This window comes from Sciurus carolinensis, chromosome 3 (genome assembly GCF_902686445.1).
Source record: "Sciurus carolinensis chromosome 3, mSciCar1.2, whole genome shotgun sequence".
In the NCBI taxonomy this organism is placed as follows: Eukaryota; Metazoa; Chordata; class Mammalia; order Rodentia; family Sciuridae; genus Sciurus; species Sciurus carolinensis.
The window spans coordinates 144,594,469-144,610,654 of NC_062215.1; the positions used below are offsets into that span (position 1 = coordinate 144,594,469).

The following is a 16,186-nucleotide window of genomic DNA, read 5'->3' on the forward strand; positions in this document are numbered from 1 at the left end:
ATAAGTTCAGTACAGTTTGCTATCATCAGGAAGACTACAGGGAAATAATCTTAGCATACACTGTTTTATATTGGTCAGATGTATCTTTAGGGTAAATTCCTAGAAGGGATATTTCGTGGTTAAAGGGCAAATGAATATGTGACTTTGTCAGAGTGTGCCAAATTTCTTTCTGTGCAATTCTGCACTCCAACCAGCTTCCCCACAGCCTTGTCAAGCTTTTGGATATCCGCCATTTGTCAAGTGAGAACTGGAATCTCAGTGGAGCTTTTATTTGCATTTTTCTTATTACACTGGAAGTTGGACATCTTTCCATGTATTGAAGGGCCATTTATTTTTTTTCTATGAAATTTCTTTGACTTTTGCCCATTGTAAAAAATGTGCAAGTGTGGCCTTTTATTCCTCGATTTTCCTTTTTTTGTTTTACATATACAAATAAGTTTTATTTCCATATTCCTTGATTTTCAATAGCTCTTAAAACATTTGAGAAATTACCAATTTGTCAGTAACACATGACAGAAGTAGTTTTATCCCAGGTTTTCATTTGTCTTTGGTTTTATTTATGGTGTTTTTATCCTGTAAAAATTTTTTTTTGGTAATATATAAGTCTTTTATTATTTGGGTTTTAAGTTGTTAGAAGGGCTTTCTCCACATTCTGGTAGTGAAGAAATAAGTACATGTCTTCTAGAGTATAAAGGTTTTACTGGTTAGTTGAAACATCTGATTCATTTGGAGTTTATTTTGGTAATGGTGTCTTAGTTGACTAAATAAATGTTCTCTGAATGCCAGAAAGTATCAAAGTCCAAGAAAAGGACCTGAACAATTCAAAGAAGCAGAAAATAGATTAGCTGTTGCCAGGGGCTGGAGGAGGGAGGAATGGAATGGGGAGTGACCACTAATGGGCATGAGGTTTCCATTGGGGCGAAGAAAATGTCCTGGAATTAGATAGTGGTGATGGTTGTGCAACCTTGGAAAAATGCTAAAATCAACTGAATTGTATGCTTTAAAATGTTGGCTTTTATGATATGTGAATTATATTTCAACTAAAAAAGGAAATATCTGAAGAAACTACAGAAATAGGTAAGGAAGTAAAGGAGGCATAAGCACACCAAGCGGCGGGGGGGGGGGTCACAATGTGTGTTTGCCCTTCTCTGAGCTAATATGCACTTGTCCCTTAAAGAAGGAAAACACCCAATATATTGGGGCAAAGAAGTAAATTATTCTGAGGCTCTGTTCATTGACCATTCTGTACAGGAAAAAATTTCTGCATCATTATGGATATCTATTAAGTTACTGAATTATCACGCCGTGCTCTTAGATATCAAGTATTTCAGAATAGATGTCAGTAGAAAATTGTGTTTCACAAAATAGTCTACAAATTTCCATTAATTTTGATCATGCCTCCATTATTAATTACATTGATCTAAATAAGAAACATTAAACTAAATTATACTATTCTAAGATATGCTAATGCTATAATGTTCAGTGTGCATATCTAAACTGTGCATATAATCTATATTTTCCAGAATGAGAAATCTAAAATCCTAAGAAATGTAAATATTATGTAAATGGCTTTGTTCAACCTAGAAAGATTTGTTTTAAGTAACATTTTGCTTGAGAGAGTAATTTTCTTGTCCTAGAAACTTTAGAAGATCCAGCAAAATACAATGAAGTCATATAAATTCCATAATTATTCTAGATAGACAATATTAATATTCTGAAATATTTCCTGTGTGTGTGTGTGTGTGTGTGTGTGTGTGTGTGTGTAAAATTTTCCCATGAGATCATAGTGTGGAAAATTTTGTATCCTATTTTCTCCCTTAATGTTACATCATAAATACTTTCCAGGTCATTTATTTTTTTCAATTAGTATAACTGTAAATGACTCTAGAATATCAGTATTTAGAAAACTTACTTAGCAAGTGCCCAATTACTAGGCAATGAAGTTATGACCAAATTTTTACTATTAATAAAAAAGCATGAATGAACATCTTTACAAAGAATTTCAGATTATTTCCTCTGCAACATTTTTGGAAAAAGAACCACTGGATCAAAAGTACGAATTGTTTTAAGGCTCTTGATAGATAACAATAACATCTGAGTAGCCCTTCATTCTCATGAATTCTACTTTTGGGCATTATGACCAACAACCTCCCAAGATTTATTTTCAGTGAAATATATTTTTTTTCTAGCCAGGTACATTGGGAAAACACAGAATTAGTGAAAAAGAACTTTTGCCACCAAGTGAAATAATTAACAAAAATGTGTTGGCCTTTGGAGGGAGCAAATGCTTCAAAAAGTACCATCCGCACACACTGGGGATCACAAACTCCACTCTATCACCAAGACTTCTGTGTGTAAGGTTTAACTTGAAAATCAATCTACTTCCAATAAGTTTGCACACAGGGAGTGTGCAATTTAATAGCTGTTTGCAAAAAAGGTAATTCTTTCTTGATTTTGTGACAAAGAGATATAAATGGCAACTTGAACCTAAATTCTGAACCTAAATTCCTCAAATCTTTGCTTCTGCAGTACAATGATTATCACTGTACTGCAACTTGTTCAAATAAATAGACTGTGATAGTTTCTACAAAAGTAATAATTACATGTGTAATTATATATACATTTTTAAATAAACCAAAAAATCCAAAAGTTTCACCAAGTTGTCAATAAAAATTCTGGGGATGAAGCTGGAGAACATGAGCGTGGGGATCATGGGAGATTTCTTTAATGATTTCATTTTAGTTTACACTGAGCGTGAACTAATTTTATTCTCATGAAAAATAATAAAGTTAGTATTGTGAACTTCTAGGGACTAAAGTGATAGTTCACTATGATCTGCTTTTAGAAGAATCCAATTTAGATCAATTCATTTTATGACTTGATGGGGGACAGGTGGCCAGGTGTGATATTTCAGAGCAATCTAGGGTATGTGGATCTATCTAAGGACTGTCCACAGTGATCTGAGGAGTCCAAACATGGAACTGATCTGAGAAATTGGGAAGAAGGATTCCCAACTTCACATAAGTCTTTACCCTGGAAAACACCGTCATTACACATCCTTCCTAGCCAAAAGCCATCAAACCATTCTTAAGATGTATTAGGGCCTCCAGCTTACCGACCTCAAGTATAACAAAAATTGGGTAGAGAAAGAGAACAATGAAAAGTATCAGAAAGTGTAGAATAAAGAATCTGAGCTGATGACATTTCTTTTTGTTGTTTTTACTATCATTTCACAAGTCAATTAAAGACCATAGAAATGTAGATACTTATTTTCCACATATGCTTTTGTTGTCATTTAAAATATATTTCAGGAAAATATCTAAAATACATTTAAAATGTATTTCAGAAAAGCAAGATAGCAGAAAAATATAAGAGACTGTGTATTTGTTATCTGAAAATATGTTTTCTATTAAAGTAAAACCTGAATTAGTAAATTTCTATTTTATAATCACTCAATAAAATTTTCCATGTCCACTTGAAAATCTTTAAGACTTGCTTGGAATGCAAATTAAATATCTTTACTATTCAACAGAGGGCTACAAGTTAAATGTTGGTAATTGATCATTGATAATTACTGAGGAAAATAAACATTTGCAAGTTTAAAAGTATGCAGAGTATGTCAGAAGGGATAATTAATCAATATTGTCTAAGCATTCATCTGAAATTAGTATTTCACTGTACAAACAAGAATGGTCGTTTTATTAAGTTGCCTCAAAAGGACCGTCAAAAATCTCAAAAGGTCAAAAATCTCACATTGACTCTTCCTGCACAAACTCTTTTTTTATTTTTAAAACTTTGTGAAGAAAACATCATTTTTGAACTTTTGTAACTTGCTGGACAGTATCTGAGGCAGCTGCCCAGTGCTAATGGCTGAATCAAATGCCCCCTGATACCAAACTGTGTCTTCTTCCAGTTCTGTTCCCTCTCTTGGTGTGCCAATGCAGTTTCAGAGGACAAACTGTGATCTGACAGCAGAGGTAAAGAGTATTTTTAAAATAATTATCTTATAAAAGTTGAATGATTCTAGAAAAACAAAGTTATTATGAAGAACTAATAACCTGAACTAGAGAGTAGTATGGGTTTGAGAGAGCTGCCATATACCAAGTCCAAATACCAAAGCAACTTAACAAAACAGACAAATAAATATGAAAAACATTCCTCGGTGGCATACGCAGGTGGCTCAGAAAGGCTCTATTCCCCTGTGGTAATGTACCCCAGTTCTTGGAGGACAGAGGGACTGTTGTGTGTTTGTGTTGTGACCCACTCTGGAGGACTGACTCCAGGCCCTGGGGTGTGAGTCCCTGGGGAGGAAGGGTCTCAGCTGCTGCTCAGAATTTTTCCCAGAATGAAGCAAACAAATAGGAGGGGAAAAAAGAACTTCCTATTCTCCCTAAGGGCATTAAAAAAAAATGTTCAAAATGTCAAACGAGGAACTCACAGTTCTCACATGTATAATGAAGCCAAAGAAATGTCAGCTGAGAGAAGAGAATACCAAATTCCTTTTAAAGGGACAACTCTATTCCAAATATACATACCTCTAAGAGTTAATAGTTTAAAAAAAATTCTAGGCATCATTGTTCTTCCAGAGAATGTGTGTACAAGTGTAGCAGTTAAGAGTTCTACCTGCGATGTTAGATTACCTGTATTCTGATCCTTTTCCTCAACATCATGGTCATGTATCCCAATACCAATGTCAACCTCACTTCCTCAGTTTCTCCATTTTGAACGGGAGCTAATAAGAGCATCTCTTTCTTGTGGGGGCATCTGGAATTCCATCCAGTTCTTGACAAAGATCCTCTGGAGGATGATTGCAAAGGCTCATCCTAAAAGGAATTGCCGGATGTTTTGCTCCGGAGCATAGTGTTTTTTTTGCTGTTTTTTTTCTGATAATATATTACTCGTTTCAGTCTGAATGGATTACTTAAGGGGACGAGGGGAATACAACAAAAATTCCAGAAAATATTACCTACAATCTGAAAAACAATGGGTCTTTACCACTAACAAAATTAAAAATAATTTTACAACCGTGCAATGAGTCCCTGAAAGCCTCTGGAAAAGATAGTTATAGATCTGCCTTTGTCTCCAACAGGCTGGTTAAATTTTAACGATGGTTTTGTTTATGTGTGGTAGTAAGGTAAAAAAATAGGGTTTCACAATATTCCTTCCTTCTTACAAAGAATATGTCACTCCTATAATAAATGTTGGCACACAATAACCATTGGGACCACTGCCCTCCTGTAACCCTTAACTCAGCAATTTAGATATTAACCAGATGGACCTAGTAGAGATGGTCACATGAGATTACTTGTCTATCGCTTTAACCGCGAGAATAATAAGAATAGTCTTAGGTCACATAGAGTTTAGATATTAAGGAAATAAACATTGTATTAGCTCATCAACGTAGTTAGATATTCTTAAAACAATTGTGATTAGGTAAGGATAATCCGTAAGGTTGCTGTTTTCTGCCTATGCTTTGGAAACTTCTTTAATATTAACCACAAGACTGCCATTATAGCCTGAAGAAAAATGTATATAAACCCAGCCTTCCCCAGAATAAAGTGGGATTGATTGCACCAGAACTAGAGTCTGTGTCTTTCATTCTCCATCCATCGCCGACACTGTCTCCCCGCGCCCCATTTACCAGTGTGGAACCCATGGACTCCTGCTAGGGCTGGACCCCGGCACTTTCTCATAGGGTGATTGAAAGGGTTTATATGGAATTTATATAAGTGCCTGGCACAGGGTGAACACTCAGCTAATGTTAGCTTTATCATTATGTATCATGGGCATATAGTGTAGTCACTATTTCCTCATTGATTGAGGACTTTGGGCCCCACCTAATCCACTAGCAAAAGCCAGGCCAGCCAAGAGTAAGACAAGCTCTGAAACAAAGATCCCCTGAACACAGAGGGTAAGAGACGGGGTCTCTTTCAGCTTTTCCCCAACTCTGAAGTCTGGGGAGAATGCTCAAGAAGTGCATGGAAGTCCTTGAGCCCACAGGATGGCTCAGGGAGAGGTCAAGGCAGCCAGTCCTCTAGGACTGAGGTAAACATATTAGGGGAGCTCAGGCTTGGTGGGTCCGGTGGGGGGTTAGGGTCTGGGGCACAGGGTGAGCTGCAGGAAGGCAGCACTTAAAGGTGAAAAACTGTTTTCTCTCTAACATTGTCTCTGCTGGTTAAGGCTGTTCTAATGAGAAACAAAGATTTTTAGGCCTTAGAGCTAAGGCCCACTGATTAATTCACATATTTTTTTAAAAAAGTTTTTCTTTTAAGGGAATAGACATCATTTCTGAAAAACAGTCTAGAAATACAGAGGGATAAGAAAAAAATGTTCAAAAGAAGGAGACTAGGGTCACCTTTCCTCTATATTTATATCCAGCCCCCTTTGAAAAAAATGGATGTCAAAGGCACGGCACATATTTCAGATTACAAATAATGAATGTTGTGTAGTGATTTCCATTTTACCTTCCTTGGCTCACTGGAAACTTGTTAGGATTTCTCTTCTCCTACAGCTTCACTGAAGTGCTTATAAATTTCCTCTGCTTTGCTGCGGATATTTTGCTTCCTAAGCATAATTTCACTGGCTGGCCTTTCATCCAAATGCCAGATGACTTTCGGTTTTATAACATAAGCACCTAAGGCATAACTCAATGCACTAACAATTCCAGTGCATGTCATCCCAAATTCTTATAGATGAGAAAAATATAGATCTAAGGAAGCTGACTTACATCAGAGTTTTGAGAAGTAGAAATATGGGTCAACTAAAAAAAGTTTAGGAACTACCAAACTGACCTAGAATGTCAGCTTAAGAGATGAACTAAACCCGCTTTTCTTTTCTTTTCTTTTTTCAACTGTCTCTAAGATTCGCCAAGGTAACATAAGTTGTATTGTCAAAGCCAACCCATTCATGTTGGCCATGACCCACAACAGTAATGTGAACCATGAGAGTACGTGACACTCCCTGGTACTTTGGCTTCAGAGACAACCCAGTGTTGGTTCAAGTACACCTTTATTGTAAGCCTGGAAAATTACTATACTATGTGACTTCCCAAGGTCCCTGTCAAGCCTGGGATTTTATGATCCTTTATATCACATACTTACCTGCTTTTCTTCTGAGTCCCCTCCTTTTTCCTACCTCAGCTCAAGTAACTTAATGAACTTTAGCTGAGGGAGCTACAGTGAATTCTAAAATCTAAAAATAATTCAAATTTGCTGCTAGAAAATGTTATTTGTTTCAGAGTGAAAAGTACATGATTGTAATTTTGTATATCATTACCAATTTCAAAGCTCACATGCCTGGCTGGCAATTGACTGTGAAACTGTGGCTTTATGTTCTGTCTATTAAGGAGAATGTTGATGCCATCCCTGGTAATGAGCTTTTAGCAAAGTCTGTCAAAGACGTGTGTAAATCCATGCTTACTAAAACTCCAAAATACAGCATCAACATTCAGATGACTGACAGTTAAACTCAGACCAAGAAACTGTTCAAATAATGACACCATGGAAGTATCTCTCTTACCATTCTGAATGAGGGTTTGTGACCTGGTGAACCTTCCATGGACAGCTGTCATGTGCAGTGGACTTTTGCCATCTTTACTCTAAAAACACAAGGGAGGGAGAAACAAGGGAGATGCTCATGAGCGGGTGAAATCAATCTTAAACAGCCCTCTGGTCATTGTTGACAATGCCCGAAAACATTAATTTCAATTTTTTAAAAAGTATGATTTATAATTACAAAGACATAATTTTGAAAGAAAAAGAAAAAAACATGAATGATCTTTCAAGTTACTATATAACATCACATTTTAAAGAGGTTTAGAGAGGCAATCATCCAAAATGTTGTTTTTTGGTTTTTGGTTTTTCTCTCTCTTGTGATCTACTGACAAAGGAAGTTTCCTTCAAGGTGTTTTTCTCAACTTTTAAGAAGACAAATGATGCATGAACTTGCGGGGTCCTATCTGACCTGTAGTTGATTAAACTGCTGTTAATCACTACAACTCTCAAAACCAACTGGGAACCCTCCACCTTCCCCTACATTCCAGTTCCATAGAAAAACAACACTTTTGACTGTTCTAAAAGTGAAACCCTTGCTTCAGTTAACTCATTAGAAATCACAGAATTAAGGCATGCAACTGTTTAAGAAATTGCCATTTTAATGATCAGGTAGAAATATGCATTGAACTTATATATTTGCTATTTATGAGAGGAATTATGGAACTTCCCAACACATATTAAGCTAAAACATAAAAAATATATAGAATCTATATATTGATCATTATCTTACCAAAGGCCAAAGTCCTACATATTTAATTAAGAAATAAAAATTTTCTTTGAAAAGAGCCCAAAAGAAAGTATCACTATTGTTTCAGACCAAAAGCATATAGAGAGAATGTGCAAACTGTTTCCAATTTACAATGGTTCAAGTGAATGATTCTTTGAATTAATAATGATATAAAAGCAATTCACATTGATTAGAAACTGCAATACGAATTTGGAATTTTGTTCTTTTCCTGGGCTAACAATATGTGGCAGCAAAAGCAAACAGAAGCTCTCTCAGTGAGCCATGGGAGCATGAAGGTAAACAGTGGGTGCTCAACAGCATACTGTGTTGCCAAGCTGTGATGTTCTGTAGGCTAGATGTGTTAAGTGTATTTTCAACTTACGATGGAACTTAACCTTATCATAAGTTAAGGAGAATCTGTATTTTCATTCAAGTATTTAAAACAAATTCATATCACTGCTATTTTTCTGTTTTAGTAGACATATTTCTCTAAGCCTGAGGTTAATAGATGAGGTTTCAAAATGCGTGTTCATTTTTGTAACAAAACCTAAACAACTATGCTTTAAAACAACTTAATTTTCAAAACTCCACATTAAAAAACAATCATTTAAACAAGTTTTTCTTAGGGTATACTAAGGCCCACCTACATCTGAATCACCATGGTTCTTGTTAGAAATATGGATTCTGTGCGTGAAGCTACACCCATTGAATTGGAATTGGGGCCATCTCTAACTTGCACAGTGCACTAAAGTCTAAGAGACACTGCTTTAGACTGTGAACTTAAATAGCTTATAAACTACAATGTTTTGACAGAAGAATTTTTGTTATATCCTCTAGTCCTATTTCTGAGGAAAGAGGAAAGGAGTCACACAAAGTCTGTGCCAAAGGAAGAGTTAATCAGAGTGGTCACTGCATCTTGACTGAAGAAAAAAAATACTGTTACATAGATGGTGGAAGAAAGTAAAAATAGAATCCATTTGATATGATTAGAACCTGAATAAGAAAATACTGAGAATGGAGGAGGAAAGTAAGCTTGATGCTTAACTGAAAATAATATTTTTAGAGGAAAAGGAGATGCAATCAAGAGCATGAGGATACAGCATCATCACTAACCATGAGACTCCAGAGCTTGGCTGTAAGGACTATAGATAGTTCCAAGTCCTGAAAAGTCTGGGAACTACTTTGGAATAAGGATTTAAAACATACTCTTCCAATAAAAAAGTGATGACAGTCCAAGAACGTTAAGGAAAGAGAAGACAGAAATTTCAGAGTTGACATTAACTTGTCCCTAGGTGGTGCTATTTCTTTAAATTTTGCTCCAGAATTTTCACTTAAATTTAATATGAAAACATAAGTAATTATCATTTAATTAAATATATAAAGTCATAAATACTTCATTGTTTAGAAAATATCTTCATAAATATTTGAGAACTTTCCCATGCCTGGAAGAGCTAAAAGCATTACCAAGAAGTACCAGCTTGGTAGCTATCTAAATAGCAGACAGAGTCAAAGCAGAAGTAACTGGTCTCTGTACTGCATAGTTTGCAAAGCTGGTGCCATTTCGGGATAGCAAACACCACGCCCTTTTCCCCAGGAGTGCTTATACCTTTGCTAAATGAACATATACTGCTAAAGGGTGTTTATGTGGTGGTGGCGGGGGATTTCCCCTCATAGGGATACAGGTGGCAGAGGTGGGAGAGATGGGGACCAGAACTGTGAAGAGTATCATGGCAGCCATTCAGAGGCAGCTTTGTTCATGTGTGGGTACAGAGGGAGCTCATTATTTCAAAAGGTCATTGAGAACCAATGGACCTCAAATGGATAAAACCTTTTATTTAGCCTCTAGGAGTTGGAACTCAGAATATTCAGGTTGAGACTAGGGATCCTACTGAGTTTCATTGTCTGCCTAAGGAACTCTTCATGTAGAGGCCTTGGCTGTTATTCCTGTCCCAGGAACTTCAGACGAGGGTGAACACTGTCTGCATTCTCATCAGACAGGGTGTGATCAAGTCATTCGTTTGTTCATAGGCTTTTCTTTTATAAATCTTTTTTTTTTTTTTGTAATTTCTGGTCCAATTTTCTAGAAACATATTCCCATCAGATTTGGGGCTTAGAAATTTTTATTTTGAGAATTCACTTAATTAAGCAAGAAGTTCTTTTGTTGATTCAGGTATGGCTATGCCCTAAATCATAAAGGGAAAACCAGTGAGCATTAAGAGTATTTTGTGATAAATAGCAGTATCTTTTCAGGGTAGAACTTAACATCATTCAAGGAAAATCAACCCATGAATTAAATGAAGTGTCTCAATTTTCTCAATCATCTTTTCCCTCAGAAATCCATTAATTCTTTCTTTCTATTCCTAATACCTTCTTTCCTTATCCTCTAACATCCCCTAAACTTCTAGGCATTGTTACTCCCCAGGGATGGGAAAGCATGACGTTCTCTGGGTCATGGAGCCCCCGAAAGTTGCACCACTTAGCGGTCCTGTGGGACAGCAATGAAGCCTCCTCTGAGATTACGCTGAGGTCAACCTGTGGTCAAACACAGTGGGAAATCCCACACACACTCCTAATTCAGTGGAAGAGCCATCTAAAGGCTGTTTTGGAAAAGCTGTGCACTATCCAATTCGTTTTTAACGGTTCTAAATGGTTGGCTCAAGTATTCATTCCCCTCCTTTCCTTACTTCCTCTCCAAAGTTCCAAGTGCCATGTCCTATCACTGCTTACTCTTGTCTAATCCTCTTTTACCTTCACCTTGTCTACTACAACCCATTCTATAATTTGGTCCTGTTAGATATGAAGGAAATGAGCCCACTTCAACAGACATGTGATACTGGGGCTAAATGATCGAAGGGCCCAGGGACAGAAAAAATTGAGACCATGGGCAGGCTAAATGTTAGCGACCAGGAGGTAGGAAAGCAAGCTGCAGCAATTTCTGAGCCTGTCTTTGTAAGCCTTATACAGCAGGGCTATGTGCATAGTGCCTTCTTTAAGGCACTTTAAGGCACTATTTGCTTGCAAATACCCTTACAATACAACAGATAGTACATTGTGATCTGTAATAGATAATAAAAATCAAGCTCTTCCTATCTGTGAGTTACAAGTGAACCTTTATTTTATGAAGTGTCATGTCTTTATAATTTAAACTAATATTGCAAAGTCAAAGACAGTGCCATGGTCAATCGACATAAAATGAGGGACTATAAAATGTGTGGAGATCATGTATCCCCCCTTCTCCTTCCATCTATCTTGTAACTGCTCATGAAGACGTCACTTTCAGTGCTTTTGAGAATAGACGAAAACAAAGTGAACATGTGGGTGGGTGTTGGCTGCATTTCAATATGCTATTTCCCTCAAACTTTGGAAACTCTAAACAAATACAAATTGTCTTGCATCTACAAACATTTTGAAAACCCAAGGAGCAATGTGGCACACAGAGATAACGATTTTAATTAGAAAGCTACCTCCAGAGTCAGACAGGATGGCTCTACGGAAATGTTAGATGATCTGTGCATCCAGAGTGCATCTGGAATCACTGAGGAGGATTCAAAGGGCATTAGGAAATCAGAGTATGTAGACAGAGTAGATGGAAGGAGATTGAGGAAGGCGAGATTTTATTCAAAACATCCCTGATGCTGATTAGATGATAAACTCAGATTTTAAAATCCCATTTCTTGTATTCTGTTATGATCAGCAATCCATAGCAAAAACATTGAATATTAGAATTAAGTAAATATGCTTTTCAGGTCCATTTGTGGGAAAGAAGAGAAGACTACCAAAACCAATGTACAGCTGAAGTCCCTTATCCAATCTGAATGGACGACAGTCCCTTAGCTGAAAGAAGTAGGCTGGTATGCCAGAAAGTGGTTTTCTACCTTCAAACACCAGGCACACTGAGAACATGGGGCTGTGTTTTTCAGAGGAAATGGTGAGCATCAAATGGCTCTATGAGTTCATTAAGTAGAGGCTGGTGAAGATACTACTTTAACTATAATAATTTTCCTTTCTTTAAAGGATCCATAGGATGTCCCTCACATACCAGGATGGCAAGACAGATGTTTGCAGTCGGGAGACACTGATGGTTAACCACAGTGCTTTTTGCCCCTTGCCACCATGCTCTGTGACCTCAACCCTACCCAAAGACTTTCCCTCTTGGGCTGCAGCTCCTAGATATCTTCAGTGCCCCAAGGACCTTCCTCTACCTCTTCCTGGGACCTGGATGGGCTCCACTAGCAGAAGGTGGAACTCTGAAGCTCTCTTCCTCTGTTCCACTTTCCCTTTCCTCCTGCCTTGCACCCTTCATTTCCTCCTTCCTTCTCTTATTCTTCTGTTTTCATCCCTTTCTTTGGCTCTTCCCTCTCCTCCTGATCCTAAGAGTAAGGAGCTCCTGAAGTCCTCCCTCCTCTTTCCACTCATGCTATCATGTGCCCTCATTCTTTCCTCCCAGTGTGAACTGTCAACTTGATGTGATCAAGACAACCTCAATTTTTCTTATATTCTCTGCTGCTTTTCCATGCTAGAGTATCATATTTTCCATCACTGGGTTCTCAGGCAGGCTTGTACCAAAGGCTCAAAATCAACTCTTCAAAAACTAAGCTCATCAGGTTTTCCTCTTACACCAGCTCTTTTTCCTAAATTCCCTCTTAATGAATAATAACAACAGTATTCATTTATCAAGTGCATACCATGTGGCAGCCACTAGCCTATGTGATTTAGGTGTGATAATTCCAATTAATCCTCACAACAGCTCCAAGAAGATACTATCGTTTCCTTAATTTTACAGATAAAAACTGACACATGCAGAAAGGTTGCTTATGATTAAATAGTTCTTCAAAGTCAATGTTGGGATTGGAACTCAGAATCGAGTGCTTATCCACTTTGCTGTATTACCACTCTTCTCCAAATTTCCATCCTTACACTCATCTTCAACTCCTCCATCTCTTGTTCTGCAGAGTCCTGCTGCTTTTTCTCCACAGAGTCTCTCCCTTCAGTTAGTTGCTCCCCACTCCCCTGTCCTCATTACCTCTTATCTAGACCAGTTTTATTCACTTTGAACTATCCTTACGTCATCCCCTCTCTAGGTTCACTATACCTATATTTTCTTCTTTCCAAAACGAGAATAGTTAATTTTTTTTCTTTTGGATATAAAAATAACACATTCCCATTGCTTCACAACCAGAAGATAAAAAACAGTGTACAAAAAAGATACTAAAACTGAATCATAATTTTGTCACTCTACGCTAACAATGTAGTGCAGAGAGATTTTGTCACTCTATAGTGACAAATTTTTTACAAAATTTTTCTACATAATTTTTAATCACTCTATAATGATAACAGGTGCTAGTATATTGGCATGTACTCCAAATATTTTCTTTTTATATCTTTCTATGTACATACACAGACACAACTTTTAAAATAAAAAAATAGAATCATATTCACCAATTGCATTGTATTTTTTCTGTGATAGCACTGGGTGTCATTATTCTTCTGTATATTTGCCAGTTTTACAGGCAAATATTTGTTTCTGTTGCCTTCATTTTTCTAATTACTAATGATACTGAATATCTGTCATGGGTTTAATGCATATTATTTTCTCTCTCTTGTTAACTGTCTTTGCCTAAATTTTCTGGTAGATTATGAGACATTTTCTTGTTGGCTTATGTGGGCTCTTTATAAATTAAGCATATCAACTTTGTGCTTATCATGTGTATTGCAGGTAAACTTGTCTGAGTTGTTCCTTTTGATTTTATGTTAGTTTTGCTGTTGCTTTGTTTTACCATATGAAAGCTTTAAATAATTATGTAATAATATATGCCCTTTTTTCCTTACATTATTTGCTTTGGTGTTCCATGGTCAGATTACTGTTTCATGTCTGATCACATGACCTTTATAATGATTCATGGCCCAATAGCCTATGCAAGCCCAATTCCTTAGCTGGTAGATGAGACTTTTCTCTGGACTGTGTCATATTTCACTTTTTATCTGGTTCCTCTCTTTTATCCAACTTATACTCTATTCGATCATGCCAAATTTCTCTTCTGAACATTTGCCCCATATGTATGCGATATTAGAAATTATGAGAAAAAATGTAAAAAGATTGTAATAGTAAACAGACAAGGTCATTAAAATAGATTGGTGTGATATTTTTAAAATCAAACCTTAGAAATCATAATTTTTCAAAATCAAAGATGGAATGTATTAGGGCTTTGCTTTAGGATTCCTATGTGCTCAGGAGAAAGGAAGCTGAAGCTGAGGAGGAGTGCAAGGTTTCCAGGTGCAGGTAGGATGTTTTGCTGCGATGTAAGGGCATTCAAGCGTAACTGGATGATGGACAGTGCATGGAGAGGCTCCCTTTGGTTGGCCATCACAGAGAGCCAGCTAACAACCTAAGTTGTACCCAGAGCTTTTCTTACTCACAATTCCCATCTTCTTTGCTCTTGCTGTTCTCTATCTGAATACTCTCTCTCAAATTATCCCTGTGCCTCTTCCTGTCAACTGATAATCTTCTCAGCTCAAAATCAACCTCCATTTTTATCCTCAGATGAGAAGCAGGCTATCTCTTCTACTTCATAATGCTTTATTACTCTCTCAGGGCACTTCGTCTTGCAAATTCCTTGCTGGTAGAAACCATATCTCATCTTGGAGTATTCCTTCAGTATCAAACAAATGGCACTAGGTGACCCTTAATAAATTTGCTAAGTAAAGGAATTACCATTAGGACCAAGTCATTGCTACATAACTGAAGCCACTGCTGGTATTTGTAGCTTGCTCTAGGAAAGTATTTGAGAGACATTCTGGAAACAGGCCTATGATCATTAGTTCTTCCTTCAAATTCTCAGCAGCTGTGCCCTAATGTCTGTATTAAAATCTGGGTTGAGTCAACATCCTTGTGACCCAGTATTTTCCCTAGAGCATTCACTAAGCCACCAAGGACACATGGTTGGAGCCTCAGTGCCTTCCAGCTGGTTCCACCATACCTGGAGAAGCAAAACAGCTATTTCTGAAGCATCCCAATCTAGGAGAATGCCATGTGAGTCAAGATGCTCAAGGCTCCAATCCATTAAAACATGGCATAATTTGCATCAGTTAGTTTTGCTCAAACAGAGCTCAATGCAAAGTTATTTAACACAGAGAAAGACTAGGAGTGTCATACCTGAATGTTCACATCTGCCCCATTGTTTACCAACAATTCCAGGCACAAAGCACCATGAGTGGAGGCAGCAGCAAAATGCAAAGGGGTGAACCCGTTGTTGTTCGGCTGGTTCACATTAGCACCATAGTCAATCAGCTCACTAACTACAGCATCCTGTCCATTGTAGCAGGCGATATGAAGTGCTGTATTTCCATAGACATTGATTTCATCAATCTGCAAAAGAATCCAACACAGGGCAATTAAAATCACTGGAGCCAATTTACTCCATTTTCCACAAAAAGCCTAATGGCTGTGACTAGAGAAAGGAAATAGCTATCCATCAACATAATTACTCAGAGCTTACTCTCACCCCAGCAGGTTGTCCTAGGGATGCTTGTCACCCTGAGGTAAAGATCAGGAAAAAGTGAATGTGACAAAAAGTGACCTGGAGGAAGAGTTAGAGGTGTCATCCTGTGGAAAGGCATTTTCCAGCTCAGAAAAGGATACAGGCGAAAAGCAAAGCTGCTTTCAAAATGCCACCAGAAGTAAACTGGGGAGCAAGAAGAGAGCCCCAAACTCAAGACCAGGGCAAAAAAGCACAAAGAGGAAAGACAGGAGGTGGCAGGAGAAGTGGCCCTGGAAACCATACACACAGGTCAGCTCAGAGCACACTCTGGCTTTGCTCTGGAGTCTGACCCATCACCAGGCTGTACTCTAATAGCAGACAGTGACTCTTTCCTGAGGTGTGTCCAGTTCATGGTTCCCTATTGCTTT

At 37.5% G+C, this 16,186-nt stretch overlaps 1 protein-coding gene across 4 annotated transcripts in view; it reads right to left on the bottom strand.

Annotated features, from left to right (window-relative positions):
• The window catches only part of Ankrd44 (ankyrin repeat domain 44), a 292,156-nt gene that overhangs the window by 107,262 nt on the left and 168,708 nt on the right, over positions 1 to 16,186 (bottom strand). For all 4 annotated transcript variants that reach the window (XM_047544306.1, XM_047544304.1, XM_047544305.1 and 1 more), the window contains exons 8-9: positions 15,434 to 15,646; positions 7,519 to 7,597 (exon numbers count right to left, since the gene is read on the bottom strand). In XM_047544306.1, coding sequence (XP_047400262.1) covers positions 7,519 to 7,597; positions 15,434 to 15,646 — 292 coding nt within the window. The remainder of the gene's footprint in view (positions 1 to 7,518; positions 7,598 to 15,433; positions 15,647 to 16,186) is intronic.